Source organism: Syngnathus typhle, linkage group LG1 (assembly GCF_033458585.1).
Source record: "Syngnathus typhle isolate RoL2023-S1 ecotype Sweden linkage group LG1, RoL_Styp_1.0, whole genome shotgun sequence".
Classification (NCBI taxonomy): domain Eukaryota; kingdom Metazoa; phylum Chordata; class Actinopteri; order Syngnathiformes; family Syngnathidae; genus Syngnathus; species Syngnathus typhle.
The window spans coordinates 27,547,063-27,572,494 of record NC_083738.1 but is presented as its reverse complement, the minus strand read 5'-3'; the positions used below and the strand labels follow the sequence as shown (position 1 = coordinate 27,572,494).

The following is a 25,432-nucleotide window of genomic DNA, read 5'->3' as shown; positions in this document are numbered from 1 at the left end:
AGGTCAAAGAGACGGTTGCCGTTACGCAAAGGCCTTTAATCTAAAACTCGGCTCCAACCTCTGTTTGAGGAACCAGATTAAAGGCCATCAAACCGGAGAGGAGGGTTCAATGTCATTCCAGAAAAAATGCTAGCTGTCAAAAAACACGACGTCGTCGCGACTGTAAAGGGAATCGCTAATTGGTCGTGGAAGAAGGGAGGAGGTGGCACAGCGTTGTCTTTCAACCTGCAGCCACCGCTAGATTGCTAAATAGTCCTGCTGGAGATGTTCCAGCACCAGTCAACTGGGGGAGGGTCTGAGAGACAGCTGCCTTGTTCCTACTCTTGAAACATTGTGAGTGTCACATCAGCTAACAGATTCAGAAATCATTCAGGCAAAATATCCACTAGTTCCCCTCCAGACCTGCAGGCGGCAGAGAAAAAAACAGCCATGTGACTAGTCACCTAACTTCCTGTCAGATGCCAGGGGCGGCCATGTTGCCTACAGACCAGTGTGGAGCCGGGGAACAAAGTAGGGAAAGCTGAAACAAACAAAAATTAAGGGAAAGCCTGAAGTTACTGAAAGAAAGAAAACTTAAACAGAGAAAGAAACCCAAAGAGACTCCTCAGTTCCTGCTCATACGCAATTGGTAGGAAATTGACTTGAATGCTTTGTTTGAAAAGTTTGGTTTGTTTGAAATATTTGTTTTGAGCTACAAACTGCGTTTATCTTAATTTTGAGTGGTTCAATCAATATCCAATTACTTATGCTTCATATTTTTCGAGTATATGCATGGAATTAGTGAATTCAGTTCAACTTAAAATAATACAATGTTCTGTTTGTTTGGGGTTATCAACCTGACTAATCGCCCTCTAATTAATTGCGCAATAAACTCGTCTGATCACAGCCTAAAGCGCTTTTTGTTTTTCAATCTACGCAGGAATTGGAGCGGCATCATTTGAAAGTCCAGTTCTTGCCGATTCATGTTGGACGAATAAAGTCACTGCCAGCGACCAGGTAAGGTCAAAGTTTCCGTTTTTCATCCCGCGTGGCTTTGTACAAAAGCCAAGCGTCTCTGGCCGTCTGATTAACTATTAAAAGCGTTGACATAAAACACACTGTCATCTGGCCGAGGCTTGAGCTCTCACTCAAGCAAAACAAAACAGCCTGTCATATAAAACATTTTATGATGAATATTTTAGTGGCCAACGCCAGCAGGTTGAAAGCTCCGTTTTGCTCGGGAGCGGCAGATTGTTTGGCTTAAGCCCTCCGCTCACTCGCTCGTCTGACCTCCTGCCTAATACTTCAGTGGCAGATTTACTTTCTTTTTGCCATTTTGGATATATGACTAAATCCTGCAGGCTTTATCCAGATGGTCACTCTCCACCAGAATTTGTTTTTTAAAAGCAATAAAAGGCAAAGCGAGGATTCACCCAGATATGGTTGCAGACTTTAATATTCCAAGGTTTTCAAGCCTAATGCTTTAGACTTCTAAAGACCCGAGTGTTTAAGCTCAAAAATAGCAATTGAGCAAAATGGAGGCTTTCAAAGTGTGATTAAGAGCACAGCCAACTGTCAAATGATGCACGCTCAGGCCAGTGGCATAATTTCCCGTGCAAAGAAAAAATTTAAAAACCTTTTTTTGGGGGGTGGGCAACCTAGCTTTAACATTATTAAGACAATATTACCGTAATTTTCGGACTATAAGTCGCACCGGAGTATAAGTCGCACCATTCATAAAATGCCCAAAAAAGTGAAAAAAAGAACATATATATGTATATAAGTCGCCCCCCCCACCCAAACTATGAAAAAAATCGCGATTTATAGTCCGAAAATTACGGTACTTGGATTCGTTCAGATAATTTTGGTTTTTAGCTCATTGAATAACTGCTTACTTGATTTTACACCATTGAGAAATGGCGACATACAAAATTTGACATCATATAAATAATTCATTTGTTCAAATAACTGTGATTGGTGAACGTATATGATTTTGATTGTGTGTGTGTGTCCAAATATTCAATCTATAAATGTTTACTGCATATCAGTTTGAGATTTTGTCTGTGGCGTTTTGCATTGTGTCTTGTTAGCGTTAAGCTAGCTAAAATTAGCGCAAGGGCAAAGTTACAGTTTGAAATGCGTAATGTGTAAAGTTTCTTTTGTGTTTAGTTTGACATGAAACTTCAGCCCTTGAGCCATCTGCCGCTTTCCAATCAAATGTAGCCCAAAAATGCGTCTTCCCGTTTGTTAGCGTGCGCGTTAGCTTCCTCCTTCTGTGCCTCTGACATGCCGGTACACTCTGGCCTCTTCTTTCTCCATGCCGCCATGTCACGATCAATTTGCCACTTGGCACACGACGGCCCCCGCCCGCCGCCTCCGAGGATTTCAAAGACTTTGAGCGCAATCCCAGCTCGCTTCACTCTCCCACGTACAAAAAGGATGCTATTTGTACGCCGATCCCGTAAGACGACCCGTCGTTTTGCCTTTTTGATTCCATGTTATTGTTTGTCTTTGGCTTGCACTGTAGCTCGAGGAATAAACACCAACTGGCGACTGCGCTTTGGGCCAACTTTGTGAGCTCGCGATGCATTTTAGATTAGTCGGCCATTTTTCCTGTAACGGTCGTTTTTAGTCGGCTCGCAGTTGAGCTGGACCCGCTAATCGCCGGTCTGAAACGGATCAACGAGCGCCATCAGTTCCGAGCGTGTCTCGTGACCTCGCCGACCGAAGCGTAGGCTTTCCGACTCGGAAAAATGAAGCAGATGCTAAAAAGTAGCAAGAACGCGGCGTGGAGGACATTTGCAATTCAACAACTGTCATCAGCGCTAATGCGTGCCGTGCCGGTCCGCTAGAAATATTATCTTTCTGCTTTCATATGCAGGTCGATGGCTCCGTGCTTAGGCGGCTGCGCATTATTAAGACGCCCGCTGCCGAACGTACGCGCCGTTCCGTTGTATTGTCCTTTTTCGACAATACCCTCGCCCACCTTCCTCAGCGTTTTTGTCAATTCCACCCATCTTGGATGATTTTTCCCATCCTGCAGCCGCCACGGGAGCAGACTTGACTTTTTTTCCTCTGCCGCCTAATTGAATAATGCAGCGTAGTATGAAATCTCCCCCCTCATTAAAAGGGCCCCACTCTGGATGAAAATGCTGATGTGGGCACGTTTTCCACATGCAGGCGTGACTTAATGTATCTGTCTACCTCCTGGCTAATGAAGTTGAAAGTGCCATTTGGGCTCTGATTCATGTATTCGCCAGGTACACGGGCGCGTTGTTCGGACGGCAATTAGCGGCCTACACATGGAACGACCATGCAAGACGTTTAAACGTAGATTTTTTTTCCCTCTCGTAATCCCACCGTATTTCCGCAGGCATTTAAATAAGATAACTCTAACTAAATGTAAGTCAGTAGTTAGAAGTAGCTACACAACAAAAATATGTGATCTTAATAAGATTTTTTTTACCGTTTTTTTCCATGTATAATGCGCCCCCATGTATAATACGCACCCTAAAAATGGCATGTTGATGCTGGAAAAAAAGCCTGTACCCATGAATAATACGCACCCAAATTTTGACTCCTACTTAAGTCTGTAAACGTAAAATTATTTCAGAAAAAAGATCATCTTTGGGAACAACCGGATGTTATTCTGCCGGTCAGTATCACTGCGCATGCGCTAGCAAACTCGATAGCGAAGAAATGTTTCGGATTTGTGTAGGGCACATTGTGACAGCAAACAAGCAGATGATCGAGCAAGCCTTGTCTGATACGAGAGCATTGTGTTCGTATGGAGCGTGTTTGACGTGAACAGCAGAGAAGAAAGCGCAACTGGATTGGCGGCCTCCGTATCATATCTGGATTTTTAAAAAAAAAAAAATTTTTTTTTTTTTTTTGTACCCATGTATAATGCGCACCCCAGATTTTAGGACAATAAATTCGTTAAATTTTGCGCATTATACATGGAAAAAAACGGTAAATTAATTTTTATTTTATTTTTTTTTAAACTGTGTCGAAAGAATTTGTCCAGCACGTTAAATAGTATATAGTATAAAATAATAAATGTTTAATTTTTACATATATAGTATAAAATAATAAATGTTTAATTAAATTTTTACTTTTTGAATTTTTTCTGTAAAAGCTGCGTCGAAAAAATTTGTCCAGCTGATGTATCATATATAGGTGATACATACATGCTAACATGGCCTTTCATTTCTGCCGCCTGCAAACCCTGCGGTGCGCTTTCAAATGAGCTCGGCTCGTTCCGGCACCGGACACGAGTTTTCTCATTATGCCGAGCTAATGAAAGTGCAACAAAAAAAGGTAGGAGATGTCAAGCCAAATGTATGTTTAATTTATGAAATCAAATGAACACACCCCCACCCCTGCTCACAGCTTTGTTTGCCGGTGTTTTCAAGTGCTCACGTTTTTTCAAACAAGAGAAGTACAAGTGCTGGACAAGCAGAACCATATTTGGATTTTTCTCAGGTGATGTAACATTGTGTTGCCAAGAAGATGTCAGGGGGAGGGGTGGGGGTACGCGTAAAATGAGAAATAACCTACATGAGCTTTGCCAGAGGTATTTTAATGATGTCTGGGTTTAATAAAATAAAAATAAAAAAAGACAAGGTGATATATAGTTGCTAGCCCACTTTAGCTTTTTGCAAAAAAAAAATCAGCAGACCATCCGGGAGGCATCATGAAATGCTTTGTGGGCTTAATTTATTTATTTATTTGATTATTTCAGTGAGCTGTGGAATGGGAACATTTGGAACCAAATTCCAATTTTCATGCCAATGTTTGAGCCGGCTCGCTGGGCTTTTCCGGTGAAGTCATCAATTGAGCGCATCACATTCAAGCTAGCAAACGCAGTCAACTCTGTTATTTGGGTTGGAGGGCTCCAATTCCATCATTGGCCAAGTCACACTTAATATAGAAAAAGACCAGGTTGCTTGCTAAAATAACTTCAAATATGATTGAGGCAACTGTGCTACGACTCGAACAAATTTCACTCTTTGAGTTATCCCCTTTGTTGTATTCTTTTGAAATGTTTGAGCAAGCTCCACAGTAGTAAACAAAAACTAGAATGTGTCCAGAGAAAATATCAAAGTATTCTTTTTATTAAAAAAAAGACAACTCATCTAATGTCAGAGAGGAAAAGAGCTGATGTTTGCCATGCTACTTAGCCAGCTAGCCAGCTAGTTCTTTTTAAAAAGAAAAAAAAAGCCAGTAATTTATTTATTTAACAGTTGTAGATGTTGTATTCTTTTGAAATGTTTGAGCAAGCTCCACAGTAGTAAACAAAAACTAGAATGTGTCCAGAGAAAATATCAAAGTATTCTTTTTATTAAAAAAAAGACAACTCATCTAATGTCAGAGAGGAAAAGAGCTGATGTTTGCCATGCTACTTAGCCAGCTAGCCAGCTAGTTCTTTTTAAAAAGAAAAAAAAGCCAGTAATTTATTTAACAGTTGTAGATGTTGTATTGTTTTGAAATGTTTGAGCAAGCTCTACGGTAGTAAACAAAAAAATGAAATGCAGAAGTATTTTCCAATAATTACGACTATCCTTCGCGAGAGAACGTCAGAGGAGAAAAGCTCTGATGTTAGCCATGCTACTTAGCTAGCTAGCCCGCTCGTTATTTTAAGTAGCCTGTTATTTATTTCAACAGTTGTAGACGTGCTAACGGGTGGCGCTCTCATCAATGTGATATTGGGCCAGCTCATCTCAAATGTGTAAAGCACTTATCCTTCACTTTATTTACCCAATGTTTTGAGAAGATAAAAGCTGTGGTATGCGTAAACCTCCTCGTGCATTCTTCCTCTTTGCCATTCAACCCGTAGCGTAGCTTCGCAGAGAGCTTTGTCCTTGTTGGAAAAGCTCACATAAAGACACACTCGAGTGTCGAAAGTGTTTCCTTCGTCGACATTGACGGCATAAACAGCGGCGTATCGTCGCGCGGCGTGGCAATTTGACACCAAGCCACGGCCTGGCCGCAGGCCGCAGTCCGTCGTTACGCTAATGATCCAAATTGCACCGCGGCGGAGGTGAAGCTTTTGTGTCGCTGGCCTCAGAGGAAACACGTCCTCACGCTGACAAGTTGTCAACACTTGTCGGGTAACAAAGTTTGCTTGCTATTTCTGAGCTAATGGACAAAATATCTGTCACCTTGATTTAGTGGACGGGGAAAGTGGAGCAGTGGCACCACGGCAAGATTTCAAGTGTGACTGAGGTCTATAATCTTTAAAAAAAAAATATAGGGATCGAAGATTTATTCCATGAGCGGTTGCGCTTCGTACTCGTTGCAAGTTGAGATCAGGAGTCGTGTGTAGGTTGAGAAATCACGGCTGTGTGCCTCACGGGCACCAGTCAGTCTGCGGGAGCCAAATTTCACGCTCGCTTGTCGAGAGGGAATCAAATACATTTCATAGTGTGTGGCTTTTATGCCTTTCAGATTGTCGCCTCATCAATCAACAAGCATTGACGAGGATAAGGTCAATTTCACGCGAGTACACAAAGACGTCTTTGTCGAGCTCCATCCCAAAACTTTTGGATCGCATTCGACTGCGTGCGTGCGTGCTCATCACAAAAGATCTGTCATGACAAACAGGCCCCGCCCCCCACCCCCCCAAGCGTGTTTTGTTCCCTTTTGTGCTTCTTTTTAACACCGAGCCCGGTAATTAGCCATCACTGAGAGCAATCAAAAAGCGAGAAGAGCGTGTTTTTGTCCTCCGCCCCCCCCCCCCCCTTTTGTCGAGGCTCCTCACGTCCTCCGTTGGCAATTTGATTCCGAGCGTCAAATTCGCTCGTTCCTTCACAAAACCGGCTGGATGTCGTTGGCATTTAAGCCCCGCCTCTTTCATCTTAAACAGACCCGAGTGAAGTGCTCAAAGGTCAGAGTCGGCGACGAGACTTTGTGCCACCAGGCACAACTTTGCCGTTTTCCCGCCGCCTGTCACGTAAAAACGAAACGAAAAAAAAACTTTGATTGCTCCAGCTCAGACAGACGGTGCTCCCGAGGTGCTTCTGCTGCGAGTTATTGTCAATCCTCTTGTAAATGTAACGAAAAACAACACGACAGAAGCCGTTTTTTTGCCGATTCAAAGCCCGATAAAATGTCGTCCGTCGCATCCACAGGCAAAGGCGTGCTCGGCGGCGTGATGCCAATGAAGTCGCGCCATCTCCAGCTCGGAGGCTGTATATCGAAAGCCGTTAGGTATACGAGAGCTCCTCTTTATGTCTGATAAAAGGCCGGCGATGCCGGGAAGAGCCGTCTAGACGGGGCCCGGAGAGCGAGGCTGCGCCGGAGAGCCAGGTGCTCTATCTAAACGCTCCCATCAGAGATTGGACTTGGCGCTTGTTTGAATAACATTCAAACACGAAGGCCTGCTGTTTATCCAACATCGATTCCCCGCCCCCAACATCCATTATGGCTTGATGGGAGCAGCGAGCGTTGTCAGTAACGGCCATTACTGGAAATCCATAGCTGATGCCTTCCCCTGTATGAATGCTCGTTGTAAAACTTCAATATGGGAGGAGCGCGGCTGGTCATTGTAGCCTCAAGAATGGATGAGCTGTTATTTATTCCGGAAGGTTGATGGACGGACAGACGGAAGCCTTTGTCCATGGCCAGGACGGGGACAGAGGGACGATGATATTATGGATGAGGACAGCTTGACAATGACCCCAAGGATGAAAATATTGATCAATTGCCCAACTCTGCGTCTGTGATTATCTCATTTAGCTGATTTGAGCTGACGCTAGCGAGGAGCAGCCCTAAATTAGCAACAAACGTCGTCGTCTCCCAGGACGTATCTCCATTTGGGCCGGAATGGCAAGCGTGACCCTCATCTCGACGCTCCTCACCTCAAACTAATTAAATCAGGCAGCTGCTTGAGATAGGAAGGGAAGATGTGCTCAGTTTTCAACCAGGAGTTTCAAATCTTTCCATGCGGGATAAAATTGACGTATTTACTGCACAATTTGATTTGTGCTTAGTTCTCAGTCCACAGCTTGCTATCAATGCGCCACTGTGCTCTTCTCCAGAAACAATATCTAAAAAAAAATGTCACAAGGTGACCTCTGTCCAGGATAAATGCTTCCTATTAGGGCTCATTGGAAAATCTAGTTTGTCACCCAGGTGGGTGCTTCAAACCAAAATGGCCGACTTCCTGTTTATTTCTTGAGACTTTTTTGGGCATCTTTTCAACAAACTGATGCTAGAAGCCCTTTGTTCCCAACTTTGCCGAACTTTTAGGGACGATTTCAGTTTTGAGGTTGTTAAAATTGCGACGGCTCGATGCCCTGATGCAATCGTCACCTTCCGGGTGGAGGTTACGAGCCGTCTCTGCCAATACAAAACCTACTTGGAATTCATTGTAGTGATGGCTGTTTGCCAAGGTGTCAGTTGACTGTGAAAGTATTTGACTAAGTCTGGATTGTAGGCCCTTCAAGTAGTTAAGTCAACACCTCTGCAGGGTGTGTCCTTGACAGTTTTCTTTTGGGGAAGGCGTCCGGGGAATGTGTTTTTTAGTCAATGCATATGTCATAAAAGCTTCCCAGGGCGGGGCTTTGTGTGATGTCATCACTTCCAGGAACCGCATCACAAAGTTTTATTTTTTATTTATTTTTAATTCCGTACCCAAAAGGTGCAAGGAGCCGAGAGCGGCGCAGAGAAATGTGATTAGCAAGCAGGTCGGCTTCAATGTGATGAAGCGTAGAAGCTCGGCGTCCTTGGATTTCGAAAGCCGTCGACGTTTTATTCACACGAGTCGTATTTCCGGGCATCCTTCAAACGCGCTGTCGAAAAAGCACGGGCGCCGCCGGAAACAACGCGCCTCGCCGTGACTGCTACATAAAGGTGCGATTGATGCATTGTGGCGACGGGAAAGGGGAGGGGGCGGGCGACACGGTGTTTACCTTGCATCAGCACAATGACAACAAGAAAGGCGGCGGGAAGAGGGAGGAGGGAGGAGGGCCGCCTTTGTGCGGCAGCGCACGCCAAGACACGAAAAGGGAGTGACAAGTTTGAAAAATTGGCAAGCGGGCGGCCGCTCCTCGGGGTTCGGCACTCTTTGAAAAGGCCCCGTGAAAAATGGCCGTGCGATTCTACCGCGTCGTGTGTTGTCGGTCCACACCCCCTCCCCGCACACCGCTAGCTTCCTCGTATCCTCATCATCTCGCTCGGGGAAGACCGACGCCGGTCCCACCTGCGAATAGTGCGGATTTATCCCGGCTAATTGGCCAAGACATGCATTGTGGTGTAAATATGTCGAGTCGACCACAAAAAAGCTTCAGGCTATCTTTAGCTGCAGCTTCAGATTTTTAATGTCTCTCCTTTCCGCTACTGCCCTTCCTTTTTTTATTTTTAAATCTTTGACGCCTTTCAATTCAACTTCACATTGATCAAATCGGTTACAGTTTTTTCTGAAGAGTAAGAATCACTTGCAGCGCATCAACGGTCAGCCTTGACCCGCCATCTTAATGCACGATGCGAGTTTAATCATATCAAGCTCAATATGATGCGTTCAAAGGCGGCGCTCAGAAATTTTCAGAAATGGCTGAGCTACGCTGGAACGATGGCCTTGAGTTGGAAAGATGATTTCTAACTGACTTTCCAGCCCTCCTTTTAATGGAATTTAGTACCTGTAAAAAAAAAAAACACGGCACTTTCAAAACAAAATGGCCGACTTCCTGTTTACGTTCCGCCCTCTCGGCTCAAGTTCGCCCTTTTCCACGCTCTCGCCATTGTTTTCATTCGGTATAGACGTCTTTGGCCGCTTATCTGTTTCCACGCCTCGGCGGCTGTTGAAGATATTTTCAGCGGGGTGCTTAGGACTTTTCAGAGATGTCGAAGCCAGATGGAAAAATAGTCCGAGAGGCCCTCACGAAAACATCAGTTCCTCTTTGGCGGTAACCGGCCGCCTCTGTCATAACAGACAAAGGATGCCAGCGAACGATCCGGACTGGATCCCGTGGACACGCTCATTGATGTTCCTTCATTGTCTAATTTGATTTCGTGGAGCCGGATGTCTAAAAGAAGGGAGAGTAGTGAATTAGGACTCTCGACGGCGACGAGATGAGCCCCCGTCGTGGCCGAACGAGCGCCGCCAATTTAGTGTCGAGGGACTTGGGCGTTTGAAATGTTCCCGCTTCCCCAGGTGGCTTTATAAGAAGATTTGAGCGGAACGCCGTGTTCCTGCGACTCATCCAAGCCGAGGCCAACTTGTTAGAGTGTGCTGAGGGGGGGGGGGGGGGGGGGGGGGGGGTGTCTCTGAGCGATGCTTTGGGCATTGATGGGAGCTGTTAAATTGCTTCACCCCCCAAAAAGAAAATCCAGGCATACTGCCATGGGAGAAGTAAACGGTGGGTGGATTGGTGGGTGGGGGATATGTCGCGCTAGATTGCCATAGTAACAATGGATCGCCCACTAAGGATTCCTGGGCAAACACGGGCATGCGACTGAGGACCATCGCCAGAATCCCCCCCCCCCCCCCCCCCCCGCTTCTTCCAACAAAACCACGTTGGCACTGATAATGCTCACGATTTAATTTAAACATAAACGACAAGGGCTCCGATTGTCGTGTCGCGATTCTCGACGAGAGGAGTTAAGAAAAGCTCATTCAAAGGAATCTGCACGCCCTGACATACATAAATCTGAGGCCTAAAAAAAAAAAAAAAAGGGAAGCCGAGGGAGGTGGCCAGATTTGCGTGTTAAGCACATTTGCGCCGACATCAAACAATCAGCCGCCGATCGGCTCGGCGGGGCCAAAGCAATCGGAGCTGCTCAAACATTTGCCGCGGAATCCCGATGACGGCAAACGTCTGACCGAGCGACCGGGGAGCTCCAATATACACAGTGAAATGTCACCCGGGCTGCCGCTTAGCCGTCCGTCAAACTTGCCCCAAAAGCAGGAGGGCGCCGCCTCTTGCTACTGCTATTGCTTGTTTATTTTTCATTTTTGTTTGTTTATTTATTTGACCTATTTAATTTATGTAATGAATTTAATTGATTAAATTCATTTATTTATTCCTTTATTTCTTTACATCTACCTGTCTGTTTATTTCCATCCATCCATCCATCCATCCATCCATCCATCCATCCATCCATCCATCCATCCATCCATCCATCCATCCATCCATCCATCCATCCATCCATCCATCTGCATTTTGAATGGCAACTGTTTATGTTGGCCATTTTTTAACGGTACCTGGCACAAAAAGTCAAATCTACTCGATTCATTCTTATCATCGGCGACCCGCACCAGGCGCGCTAATTTGACGGACGGCGTCGTCCACCCTGCCCGCGACAACAGTCTGGGTTTCCACAAACAAGGCGGTTCCCACCGCCGCATCCAGACTCATTTACAACCGAGTGTTGCACACGACCAATCGAGGCTAAATGAAGCGTGTCGAAGAGCAATATTTCTGCCGGGATTAGAACAGGCCACCCGCCCACCAACAATTGTCTTTTCTTCCCATCCAAAATGGCCGCCGTGCTCCATCCCGGCGGTCGGGTTGATTTACCGCTTGTTGCTAAGGACTTTGTTGCCGGGGAGAGCGAGCGCGACTCTCTTGAGATGGCGCAAAGAGTAAAAGGTGATATCAAAGCTAAATCCCAAACTAGTGGGCAAGATGCCGCAAATCCCACGCCTGGAGCCAAACTTCTCGCCTGGAGTCATTCGATCCATTTGTCTGACGAGAGGCGGAATTAGAGAAGCTTCCGCTTGCCAAAAAGAATACACGTGACCTTTTTGAGCCTTTCGACAACTTTTTGTGCCCACTTTCGCTTTAAAACTTGGATCTCTTTTATTGGACACGAACCAGCCAAAAGCAATTCAAGCCTGAGCTTTTTCAACTCGTATCATGTTCTGGTTTTTTTTTCTTGTTTTTGTCCTAGCGCAAATTAGCATTTATGAGGCATATTTTGGAGCAGCAAAATGGCCTATTCCACTTCTGGCAGACTTAAGCCCCGCCTCCGACTACCTACTTGTGCGTCCGTCAGGCCCGGATAGTCATTCAGACCTGACCAACGGCGTTTCTTGGGCAGACACCTGACGCACGCACGCCTGCCTGCTCATATTCATGCAGGATATTAAAAGGCTCTCGGGCGTGTCGCGGGATGGATGATGGAGCGGCAGCACGGGCACGGCGCCGTTCCCTCGCACGATACGCTCCCACTGTACTGTACAGCCCTAGCGCGGATATTTCTGCTCGGGCCCGCCTCCAGGCTTTGATGGATGGCGCTTCCTGCTTCATACACACCTAATTTCATTTGGGGGGTGGGGGACCAAAACCAAGGGCGAGGGGGGGCGATACAAGCGGTCTTGTCGTGGCTGTTGGTTTTCTGCCGCTTAGCTAATATGCGAAGTGTGTTCATGAAAGGCGCTGGAAATGTAAAGCTTGTGAATGCACTATTTATCTCCAGCCAGACATGAATGTGTCTCATAAAGTGGCTGGATTTCAGGAATTGTTAATATTTCAGATCTGTTGCATTACAAAGGAGGAAGGTCAAAGTCGGGCGGGGGCTGCTATTGCGTAGGAACAGGTGCTGTCACAGTTGTAAGGAAATCAATGTGAACCTGAACCCAGGGTGAAGGTTGCAGGGTTTTTTTTTTCGCAGCCAATACCCACGGCATTACGTTTTCCTCCTGTTCAAAGTCACTTAGCGAACATACGGCGGCGTTTGATTCGTGAAAGACAAAAGTTTGCCTAATCGCGACCCAACTCGCTAGCGTCCTTCCCCAAAAGCGAACAATGACGTCGTCTTCACCTCTCCTCCCACGTTCGCTCAAGCGACTGACAGAATCCAGAAGAGCGACATTTTCAGACAGCAGACCGCCCGAGGCCTTTTTGTACAAAATAGTCAGACTACAATCGGGCCCGAGTCGGCCAGACATGTTTTTTTTTTTTTTTTTGCAATTTTGATGAGGTACACACAAAAGCGCCGGGTGCCCATTAGTCACACAAACAAGCCCGACGTCTGATCCGTGTTGCAACGCGCCGGGTCGACAGGCAACAATTCCCCCGAGTCGGAGACGCGGCGCAGCTTAAGTGATGTTCCCATCCAGCCGGCTTGAACTCCTGAAGTCGATACGGGACGACAGCGCCGGGAAACGGCCTGGATGGGCGTAAGCGCATGGTAAAAACCCCGAAAGTCAATTTGCCGTACAAATTCCCGGCTAACAACGGCCGCGGATAAACAAAGCGTGCCATACGCCGGATGGACGGCGACGTGGAAATCAAATTCCACGTTTGATGGCGACAAATTGAAAGGAGCGTCGGCGCCGAGGTGGCATCCCCCACGCTCCGAAGTGGCTTCCCGTTTCAAAGCTCTTCTCTCGGTATCGTTCTTATCTTGACAGGTGTCGAGAGAGCGAGCAGCTCCTTCAATCACGAGTGGAATTTTTTGTCGTCGTCGTTCCGAGAGGAGTCTCGAGCTCGCCGGCGCATTTATCATAGGCGGGGAAGAAGGCTGAAAGGAAAGCCAACGCTTTGTTTTTCATCATGAGAAAAACAAAAAACGGCCGTCAAGCTCAAGGTCCGCAGGCAACAGCTACAATTTTTCCAAAGCAAACGCAGAGGCATTTTTCTAACATGGCAGTGCCTTGACTTTGGAACTTCATTTGTTTGGTCATCTGGATGTTCTGCCCCGCAGTATCAAGCGCGACGGCAAAGCATTGATTGAATTGATCGCTGATAGATCCATTTGGCTTCAGCGGGCCAAGGATGACAAAAAATGGGCCAATCCAAACAAAATTTCTTGTCTCCTCTTTTCCTTTGCCGCCCAGCGGTTGGCGGAACTAAGCCTAACAGACCCGACACGACGCCGGCGAGGTGAATGAAACTCGAGAGCTCCTGTGGAATCTCTTGTTTAGCAACTAATTGGACTTGATGAGTGACTGACTGCCCCAGCTGAGCCTGTGAGCCAGCCTGGGAATCTTAAAAGTCACTAATTGTTTTTCTTTTGCAAAAACTTGAGCCTCTCTGGAATGTCTCCACATCCACCGATCGGATGGGAACCAAGTCAAGGTTTTAGCCAGCGCTTTCTCAAAATCTCTGAGAGTGCCATTCCCTCTCGCTCTCATTTTATTTATTTATTTTTATTTATTATTATTATTATTTTATAGACAGATGCACAGTATGCTGTCAAGTGGCTCTGGATACAGTTCAAGCAGAATAACGACGACACGCGGTCTTGCTGTTAGCATCGTCGCGTTGCTCAGTTGTGGCTTGTGGTGATTAGCTCCGCCTTTCCGTTAGCTGAGTGAACGGCATTTTTTGCCTTAGTCTGACAGTTTATAGCACCAACATTCAAACTCATGGAATTGATTCATTCAGAAGGAAAATATCCGTTTGTTTTTTGGTGCAATTAAACACCCTGCCACTAGATGGCAGACGAGACATCTGTTTACACTTTTTTCTTTAACGATCATTGTTGAGAAAGGGAGACTTTTGCAAATCCATAATGGGCCGTGTTTGGTAGACCACCACAGATGACCACCGCAGGCAAAGGCGCACATTTCCATCTTGGCCTCCTGCGAATGTTTACATGGCTACAAATGCAATTCAGATGGTTGAGCTTATGTCGCAGCAGGGAAGGAAGGCCCGACCGAGCGTTGGGAAAGTGACCGACCGCAAGGTTAAAAGTCCAGTCGGGCTCATCGCGTTGGCCCTGAGGCGAGAAATCCTGCGTGTGTCGATGTGTTTGTCTGTCTGTGTGTGTCTGTTTTTCTGTGTGTGTGTGTGTCTGTGTGATAGCTTGTGCGTGCGTGTGCCTATTACAAACTGCCGAGGATTAAGAGATCCTCGCGAGGTGCCACGATAAAAGCGAATCCGATGACCTTTGATAATTTGACGCTTAAGCGATTTAAAACCCTCGCCACATTTCGGATCGCCCTGCATTGTTTTCACAACGGAGAAAAAAAAAAAAGAAGCTCCGCCAAGAATAGTAAAGTTAAAAGTCCGGCAAGGTACACACAATGAAGACGAGGAGGCGGCTAAGTGTGAAGACGCCGTGTTAATATTTTATCATCCGGAGTGGCGGGAAGTGTCCGGAAGGCTTGCTTTGGAACGAGGAGGCTAAAAAGAGATGATAAACCCGCACGGTTGCCTGGTTACCCACTTGGCCAGGTTGCCTCTACAATTATGGAAAGACCAGCAGGACCAGGGGGACAGAGAAAAGAAACCCCATACCAAGAGGTTACAGTGAATGGTTGGTATTATACCACCTCCCCCACCTCCTCCCCCGTCTCCCTCCCCGAGGGCCTTTGTCGGAACAGTAGGGGCCTTTCTCTCTACCTTCTAACAGGGGCGTCTTTCTTGCGCCTCTTTCTATCTCTTCCCAATGACAAGCCGGTGGGGGGGGGGGGGAGTGATGGCTGGAAAAGCCATCAACTGCAAAATGGATCTATACATACTTCAAATAGTCATGACCTCGCCACTTCAAACAATTCACCTGAAATGTAAAATACAAAGATAACCTGCCATCATACGGGCGGTGGCTATTAGGGACGCTGTGGCGACAAATGCGGAGAGAGAGAGAGAGCGAGCGAGGCGGTAAATAATTATATAAGTGGAGCACAGTGACACGCAATACAATGCGGAGGATAGAGTGCCCTTTTAATTATGCAAGAGACATCCAAAAGCAACAGCGCTCGACATCCTCCGGGAAGTTGCTGGCCAAATAGACACGCCGGGAGTGTTGAGATGACAATTACTGGTGAAGGGGGAGATATATATAAATATATATACCGTATTTTCCGCCCTATAAGGCGCACCTAAAAACCAAAATTTTTCTCAAAAACCAACAGTGCGCCTTATAGCCCAGTGCGCCTTATATATGGACCAAATTCCTAAATTTAAACTGGCCCAAAGCATTGTGTCATGAAATCAATCATAAGTGGCCCGCTGAAGACTATGAATCATGACTTAAAAAGACTATGGATCATTATTTTATGATTATAAAGTAATTTGTTTCCGTCTGAAGTTGAAATAAAAAAGATAAAATGGAGAATGATTTGATTTGGATTAAAAATCTGACATGATGCATTAATGGTGCGCCTTATAGTCCGGTGCGCCTTATATAAGGATAAAGTTTTAAAATGGGCCATTCATTGAAGGTGCGCCTTATAGTCCGGTGCGCCTTATAGGCCGGAAAATACGGTACATGGAAAAAAAAAAAAATATATATATATATATATATATATATATATATATATATATATATATATATATATAAGCGTATATTATATATACTTTTTTTATACGCACACAGAGCATTAGGGATACCCCGCACAGGGCTGAAAAATAGATATACTCGATGTCAAGTAAAAGCAGCAGAAAAGGATCAATAATTCATTTCTCTGCCTAATCAAGCCCAACAAAGCACCTCAGCAAATCACCCGATTCTTTTTCTCTTGTCGTACCTCCTTGTTTTCATGCTGGTCCAAAAGAATTTTTTTCCCTTTTTTTTTGTGAGGAAGCAAACAGAAGGGAGTTAAGCCTCGCCGGAAGGCAGAGGAGACAAGAAAAGAGGTTCGGGAAAGAGATAAAGTAAGACACAGCATGGACGGTGATGGAAAGGAAAACGTACAAATGGAATCTGGGCGGAACGGAAGACGCGGCGGGACGTTGACGTGACCCGATGACCAGATTCTGCCTCTTGTTGGACGGTAACAAAGCATATTTGCTCTTTTACCTGCCTTCGCTTTCTACGAGAAGAAAAGGCCGCCTTGTCAGAAGCGGCGAGTCGACACCCCCCCTCGCCCCGCCCCCCCACCCTCTGGGATGAATTAACCCCTAACCAAAGGCTTACGCGAGCTGTCTGCAGTCCTCCCGACACATTAGCGGCGAGTGAAAAAAAAAAAGTTCAAGCTGGGTCCTCGAGTGGTCACAAGGAATGAGCTCATCGGAACCATTACGGCCCCTTTCAATATTGCATGTGAATGGCACTCCAAACCAAAACAGATCAATACCGCTAACTTGACACACATTAGCACGCTAAAGGCAACACGACTACTGAGACTCGCCCTGTCAGAAGGCATTACGCCGCACAAAACAGCGAGAGGAGGAAAGAGAATACGTTGAAGAGCGAGCGGAACACGCAGACGCGTGTCCTCACCTGTTTGTTGTACTTGTTGATGGTCTGACTGCTGTAGTCGGAGCAGTGGTCCGATCCCAGCGAAATGTTATCTCCGGTGCCGACGAAGGTGTTGGCCGGGGGCAGGTCCTGAACCGCCTGGTGCTTTTTGCCGGCGGTGGGCGACTGAGGGTGCAGCTGGACGGTGGGCAGCGGCGAGCTGGATTTGTAGTGGCGGGCCAGATCCGGGCTACCCGGGCCTCCGTTGACCGAGCGGTAGCGGCCCATGCCGGGGCTGTCCGACAGCTTCTCGTTGACGCCGTCGTAGCGCTGGCCGTTGGGTTTGGAGGCTTCCACCGTGACGATGCTGCTGTAGAGCGGCTGCTTGGACTTCTGCTTGCGCTTGTCTTTCTTGGGTTTCTTGGACTTGTCGTGCGGCTGCGGCGTGAAGAAGTCCTCGTGGTCCTTCTTGCCGGCCTCGTAGCCGTTCTTGTTCTTGGGGCGGCAGTAGCGGGCCGTGACCACCACCAGGATGATGAGGATGACCGTCACGATTCCCGAGACCACGCCGATGACGATGCTCAGGCGTTGTTTGCTCAGGTCGTAGTTGGGGTCGCCGGCGATGTTGGTGTTGAGGGAGGTGCTCAAGCTCCTGGCCACCTGCGCCTCCACCACGGTGGAGTTGGAAAGCGTCTCGTTGACGTAGACGTGGACCAGCGCCATGCTGCTCTGGGAGGGCTGCCCGCTGTCGTTGACCCGGACCACCAAGCGGTGCAGTCCGTAGTGCTTCTGCTCCAGCTTCGCCACCAGCGAGATCACGCCGGTGCCGCCGTCGATCTCAAAGAGACGGAAGGGGTTCCCGCCCACGATGCTGTAGTTGAGGTCGGCGTTGATGCCCGTGTCGCTGTCGGTGGCGATGACCGTCCTCACCACCGTTCGGATGTTGCTGGAAGGCGGGAGGAGGGTGTAGGAGCTGTTGATTGGGAAGGTGACGCCGGGCGCGTTGTCGTTATCGTCCATGACGAACAGAGAGACGGTGGCGGTGGCCGAGCGGGGCGGGTCGCCCCCGTCCACCGCCTTGACGCGGAACGTGTACGTGGTCTTCTGCTCCCTGTCGAACGACAGTGTGGAGAAAATGGTGCCCGTGTCGTTCTCGATGGAAAAGATCTCCTCCTCCTCCTCGACGTACAGGCTCATCTCGGCGTTCTGCCCTTTATCCGCATCGATGACCGTAACCATGCCGACCGGGCTGTTCGGCTCGAGGTTCTCCTTGACGTAGAAGGTAAAGACGTCCTGCATGAACTTGGGCTCGTTGTCATTTTTGTCCGCCACCAGGACGACCACGGTGGCCGAGCCTTGCAAGGTGTTGACGCCCTTGTCTCGCGCTATCACCTTGAATTCGTAGCGCTCGCTTTGCTCCCGGTCCAAGATGGCGTTGACCCGGATGTCGCCGCTGTCTGCGTCGACGGAGAAAATCCCGTTGACGGACGGGTCCAGGGAATAGCTGATTTCGGCATTCTTGCCGCTGTCGGCGTCGCTGGCGCTCACCGTGGTCACCCGCTCGCCGGGGGCGTTGTTTTCCGAAAACGACACCTCCACCACGTTCAGGCCGAAGACGGGGGAGTTGTCGTTGGTGTCGGCCACCTTGACCACCAGCGAGTTGTTACTCGCCAGGCTGGGGCTGCCCGAGTCCACCGCCACAATGACCACGTTGTACTCCTGCACGGCCTCGTAGTCCAGCAGCGCCGAGGTGTGGAGGAAGTACTTCTTTTTGTTTTGCTCGCCTTCCATCTCGCTGGCCGGCTTGAGCTGGAAGGGCACATCGCCCACCACCGTGCAGGTCACGATGCCGTTCTCGCCCTGGTCGCGGTCCGACACCTGCACCAGGGCGATGGGCGTGTCCACCACCACGTCCTCGGCCACGTTGGCCACGCCGTCCTTGAGGAAAATGCGTCCGATCTTGCGGATCTCGATGGCGGGAACGTTGTCGTTCTCGTCCTTGATGTTCAGCACCACGGTGGCCTTGTCCATTTTGGGCGGCTGGCCTCGGTCGCGGGCCATCACCGTGAACCTCAGCTGGCTCACCTCTTCGCGGTCGATGCGGTGCAGCACGCTCAGCCAGCCGGTGCTCTCGTCCAACCTCAGCAGCCTCCGCACGGACTCGGTGGCCGCCCCGAACACGTACTCGATTTGACCGTTGACCCCCACGTCGGCGTCGGCCGCCTTGAGCTGCAGGATGGGGGCGCCGGGGGAGCTGTTCTCCAGCAAGTCGGCCTCGTACACGCTCTTCTCGAAGCGGGGGCTGTTGTCGTTCACGTCGGTGATCATCACTCTCAGGATGGCCTGGGAGGAACGCGGGGGATCGCCCCCGTCCCTCACCCGCAGCGTCAGCTCGTAGGAGTCCCTCTGCTCCCGATCCAGCGCCCCTTTGATGATGAGCTGGGGCTGCTTCTCGCCGTCAGTGGTGTCGGCGACTTGCAGCTCAAAAACACCGCCGCCCCTGCCGGCGCCCTCGTCGAATCGCCTCTTCCCCGAGTACGGGTCTCCCGAGGCGCGCCTGGAGCTCTCGCCGGCGTCCTGAATGAGCTCGTACCTCTCGATCCCGTTCCTGCCGAAATCCCGATCGGTGGCCGTGGGCAGCAGGTAAAGGGTTCCGATGGGTCTGTTCTCCTCCACGGACAGCGTCAGCACCGGCGAGGGGAAAGAAGGAGTGTTGTCGTTGATGTCCGAGATGATGACCTTTCCCTCAAAGAGGTCAACCCAGCTCTGGGCCGGTCCGATGACGGACACCTCGAAATCGATGAAGCACTCGTTCTCGTCGAAAATCATCTGGCACTGCTGTAATTTCTCCCGGTCGATCCGTCTCTCGTTGGTGGCCAGCTCGCCCGTGATGTTGTCGATCTTGAAAAAATCCGAGCCGGACTCCAGCGTGAACGTCACCTCGCCGGAGCCCGCCACGATGCCCAGGTCGGCGGCCACGTTGCCCACCCGCACGTCCGGCGGTCCCTCCTCTGCCAGGCGGTAGCGGAACACCTGCTTGGCGGCGGGCTGGTGCACAAACTGCAGGATGATCATGCAGTAGTATAAATAGTCCACTGCGCCAGTAGTCCTCATTGCTCCCTTGTCAAAGTGTCCGACAAAATGACCACCAAAAAAAAATAAAAAATCACTGTAGTCGACTGGATGTTGGAATCAAACGACTTCTTCTACATCACTCCTGCTGCAGTGGAAGGCAGCAAGTTTCCCCTCTCTCCCTCTCTCGCTCTCCGTCTTTATGAATTTAAATGACGCCTCAGCTGTGCTTGTAGGAAAGGGGAGAAAGAAAAAAAAAACCTCGATGCACCACTGAATTTTCACGCGCGTAAAAAGCGCCAGCAGTAAGTGCAAGCTGTTCGCATGGTCACTCACGTTCTTCTGCGCGGAATCGCTCCTCTCAGTATTCCTCTGCGCCGCGATATGTCCACGCGAGTCAGTGAAAAGTGTAGAAGGAGGCAAAAGGAGGGGGGGGGGGGGACGGACGGGCGACAAAAAAAACCCCAACCACCTTGCTCAGGCTGCTCTCATCCTGCAAGTCACTTAGTTGTGTTTCCTGGCGCGACGCGGCTCCACGCGCGTAAAAAAAGAAAAACGACTGGAGTGGTACAAAAAGAAAAGCGGCCAAATAGATCCGTTTTTTGTTTTTTATTGGATTCCTTAGCGAATGCAGGGACCTGTCCACTTGCCTGCAGACGTGTGTCGGCTGCAGCCTCTCTCTGCAGCACCCGGAGAGAGACGCGCAAATGATATTCTCTCTTTCTCGCTCGCTCGCTCTCACTCTCTCTACCTCACTCACTAACTCACCCCCACCTCTCCAGTAACGTAAGCAGGCGCGCGCTTGGGCCAGGCGTTCTGGTTCGGGGGTTGCGATTTTGTTACACTGGGCAGCGGAACATACTTGGATGCATTTAATTTCTTTTTTTCTTTTCTTTAAGTGGAGGCTTTTTAATTATGACGCTGGCAAGTGGCGGGACAGGCACTAGACTGCGTACAAGGAGGGGGTCGGGGCAGTGGGGTGTTCAGGGTGACGCTCCACTTGCGGCACTGTAGCGACTTGAAGTGAGTTGAAATTCCCGTTGTGCGCAAAACTGATGCGAGGACAGGAGATGCAGAGCAAACGGGATTGTGCTTGGATTCCAGCAGTGCTTGTTCCTTACTAACTTGCGCCCTCTATCGTCCGATCGTAAAATAACACGAGGGGCTTGAACAGCAGCAAGCATGAGACGACTTGGTGTTATTTTTATATTTCTTATAACTCCATTGTTGCTAATTTTGGAACAATTCATGTCCCGGCTAGTGTTGTCACACGTTTCAGCTCCATTACGCCAAATATTTCAAAACATATAATAAGCCTGTGAGGGGTTTTTTTTCTTTTAAATATTTTCCCTTGATGAGGCAGCACTTGATTTGTCTGGCCAACGTTTGAAAATGGCCTCAGCCTAAAAACATCAGGAGCCTCCTAGTTTGAAGACGAGAACCAAAACCCCTGACCGGGTTGACGGGATCTCCGAAAATTCCCGCCTTTTGACTTTTACTTTTTAGTCTGTGGGAAATTATTAAGTGTCAACATTAGGTGTATGACATTGAGTAACTTGCAAAAGCGAGGCAGGAGGCATTTCTTATTACAGCATGCAGGTGTACCTAATGAAGCGTCCGCCAAGCATCGGCCAGTGATCAATGCCGTTGCGTTCGCTTCAGAAACATCCCGGATGATTTACGAGCAATAGAGTGGCGGGGGGGAAAATAAATAAATAAATGAAACCCCGCCGTGCCGTCAGTCGCCTCCTGCAGGAAATCAATCAGTCTAATCAATCCCCCCCCAAAAAACAGTCAACTCGTGTTGCCTTGGAGTCAGTGTGGGTATTGATTGATTGATTATTAATTATTATTTGTTTTAAAATATAGTTTGACCTGCTCCACGTTCACCGCACGGCTTCCCCATTGTCCTCGCACAAAGTCTGAGTCGCCACAAGAGACGAGCAAAATCGTCCGTCACGTCAAAAGTTGCCCGACAGCACGCGGCGTAAACGGGGCAGCCGGACAGACCGTTCTTGGGCGAGTCTTTGCTGGAGGCAATCTGTCACGGCACGGCCCTCTCTTTTTCAAACAACAGCGAGCAAACATCACAACACAGCGTGACTCAGAGAAGCAGCGGCCGTTTCCATTCCGACTCCCTCCGGCTATTTTGATACCGTGGCTCTCTCCGGCTCCCTCTGAGCCAAAGACCCGGTTCAAGTCCTTGTTGCAGTTCTGCCGACCGGAAGTCCCGTGTTGGGATTGTGCGCGTACACGACACCATTATTGGATTCATGACAGTAACAGAAAAGCCAACAGGGCAACGACCCGCCCCATTTGCATATTATAACGTCTTGTTCTGTTGATGTAATTTTGACAAGCGGTCCCATCAGAAGGAGGGGGCTGTCAGCTTTGGTCCCCCGTCCCGTCGGAGCGGCCTCGGTGACACCAGAGGCAGCGGCTCCTTTCAAAATCCCCTCCGACATCAAAAGGGGAAGCGCTCAAAGAAGCCATTGACGGGCTGCTTTTCAATGAGACGAGCCCCGAGGGGGGTTCTTCTCAATGGGTCCGACGTGCTCGCATTGTGATGCCTTTCAGGGTCGCCGCTCCACCCGCGCCCCGTCGAGCCGGCCACTTGGCTCGGAGAAAAGAGACGCTCCGCACAATGCCCGGCTAATTCCCCACTATCCGGACAGAAAAAAAAAACAACAACAACTGGGGCCATTATGAAGATCTTCCGAAGGCGATTTGGACCGAGCCCCTCTCTCTCGTCTCTTTTGCACGCGTGGAAATAGCGGCGGTGTTCGATGACGTCTTCTTTTAACTTTAGCGACGTGACGAGAGTGCGAAGAAGCGCCTTTACCATTCAAAGTGACTTTTTTCCCGTTCTGCTCGAGAGTCTGCTGGCGGGTTCTGCCTCCACGGCCGCTACTCGGTTGATCTGTTTACGGAGTGTTTGTGTGCCACGGTCCCGCTGTTTCGGCGGAAAATAAGAAGACACCTGCTCGGCTATTCGGAGCCGGCTGTCAAAAACAGGAAAGAAAGTGTTGGTAGAAGATGGCAGGGGGGGGAGGAAAAAAAAAAGTCTGCCAGCCCGGAGATGTATCTATTCTGGCTCCCCGCTTCCCTCCAGCTGCAGGTAGGAGACTTGAAAATGGCCCCGATGCCTGCCACGGAACCGCTCTGGCCTGTCAAAATGTCTTTGAGTGGAGAACAGTGAGTGAAAGTTTCTCTCTCTCGCTTGCCCTTCTCCTCTCGCTCTGGCCGTCCATCCTTCATCGCACAGCCAAAAGGGCAGCGGCCGTCTCCATTTGGGGGAAAACGCCCACTGCCAGTCAATGGGACGTCCAAAGATCCGCCGTGCTGCCTCACAATCTAGTCTCGGACACCAGCATGGTAAAATTGAAAACATTCAACTGAAAAATCATTTGTTTTTCGATGACGCTTTGTCTTCTTGGAGGACCCAGGAGTGCAGTCGCGACATATTGCGATGCTTTTATCTCCGGAGAGGAGCACTTGGAAGATCCATCGAGCGGAATGACCTCCCAAAGGCCGTTTTGTGTCTCGGCTTTTTTCCGCTGCGAGCCCAGTTGCAAATTGACGGCTATAGCCGTCATTGGGAGTGAATGGGTTGAGATTCCAATATCTCCAATTATGATGTCTCGAATCCCGTTCCGCCGCCGCTTTGGCTTTTATTCCGGGTGGCTTCATCACCTGTAGCCAGAGGGAATTCTGGCTAATGGCCACTTTGGTCTGATCATCGCTTATCGTAACATTCCGGATGTAATTTGGGTGGGGGATGGGGGGGGCTGTTTAATTAGCGCGCCTTTGCTTCGCTCATCGTATTTGCACGCTCGATGTTCTTGGGGTGTTTTATCATCTTTCAAAACCGTTCCCTGATTCTCAGACGTTCTTCCACTAACATACACAAATAATGATAAAAAAAAAAAATGGCTGACATTTGTCATGGGCTGAGTTTTCGGTTTCAACCGTTTGGCTAGTCAGTGACTATTTTGTGTTGTTAACGAGACTTCTCAAGAGAAAGACGACGCCGGGTCGTTTAACCGAATCCACCTGCGCGCTTTCGGAAAGAGGCAGCACAAAAAAACATTTGTTTGTTTAACGCTCGCCTCGACAGCTCGACAGGCACTCCGCGTAGACCCGACTATTTGCTCGCAATTAAAAAGTCCATTTTGCTCATACAGTGCCAAGTACGATTTGAAACTCAGCACACAGGAAGGTGAGCCGCGTCCGGCGGCGGCGGTGTGAAACGGCGGCCGTATGTTTGCCGCGTTAACACCGACTTCATGTCCTTGCCGAAGACAAAAGATGAGCGATGCCTCAGACCAAGCCTTCAATCTCTTCACAATGCTCATCCCGCTAATAATTCATTCGGTAGCCGAAGAAATGGAAAATATTGATTTTCAATGAATAACACCCCCAAACCAGAGCCCGAGAACACGAAGAAGACGAAGGAGTCTATGCCCTCTCTGGAAGGCAGCCAACAAAATGTGTGAATGAAAGCCAACGGACGGGGTCGGTAGCGGTGCCATCGAGCCGCGTCTTGACACGTATGTTAGCGCGGCTTTAATCACAAGCGACGACTCGCTGAATGCCATCCATCCGCTGTAATTAGCCACATTAGTCTTCATTCTCCACCTCGCCAGTCGTTCATCACATGGCCGTGCTAACAAGATCGCCATTGATGGATATTTCAGATCCTTTCGTATGATCTCCTGTATGTTAGCTTCACTTAGTTTAGCCTTTTTTAAGTTCAGTTCATCTTATTTTATCCTACATTATCTTCTTTTAGTTTAGCTTAGTTTAGCTTGTCTTATTTTAGCTTAGTTTATCTTACTTAGTTTAGCTTAGCTGCGTTCAGCTTGTCTTTTTTTAGCTTAGTTTAGCTTATTTTATGTTACTTACCGTCATTTTCGGACTATAAGTCGCACCGGAGTATAAGTTGCACCAGCCATAAAATGCCCAAAAAAGTGAAAAAAAAACATATATATGTATATAAGTCGCTCCTGAGTATAAGTCGCCCCCCCCACACAAACTATGAAAAAAACCTGCGACTTATAGTCCTGTATATTACGGTAGTTTAGCTTCATTAAGTTTATCTTATTTTATATGACCTTAGTTTATCTTATTTTAGTTTATCTTAGATTAGCTTTGTTTAGAAATGTCGCCCTCCTCACCTGTTGATACCGCTGGCTGGTATCAATCGTGATAGCGCCACGATCCCGAGGATCAAAATCTCCCATTTGCCTGATGGGATTAAAACAACAGCGCGAGGCTTTCAAATTCCTCGCCGAAAGGATTCAAA

The 25,432-nt window shown here is 48.6% G+C and overlaps 1 protein-coding gene across 3 annotated transcripts in view; it reads right to left on the bottom strand.

The window, feature by feature from the left end:
• The window catches only part of pcdh7b (protocadherin 7b), a 75,064-nt gene extending 54,199 nt beyond the window's left edge, over positions 1 to 20,865 (bottom strand). For 2 of the 3 annotated variants that reach the window (XM_061287680.1, XM_061287696.1), the window contains exon 1: positions 17,098 to 20,865. In XM_061287680.1, the coding sequence (XP_061143664.1) occupies positions 17,098 to 20,169 (3,072 nt within the window). In that variant the 5' untranslated portion in view covers positions 20,170 to 20,865. The remainder of the gene's footprint in view (positions 1 to 17,097) is intronic. The other variant, XM_061287687.1, reaches the window with a different exon arrangement.
• Between the last annotated feature and the right edge of the window lie 4,567 nt (positions 20,866 to 25,432).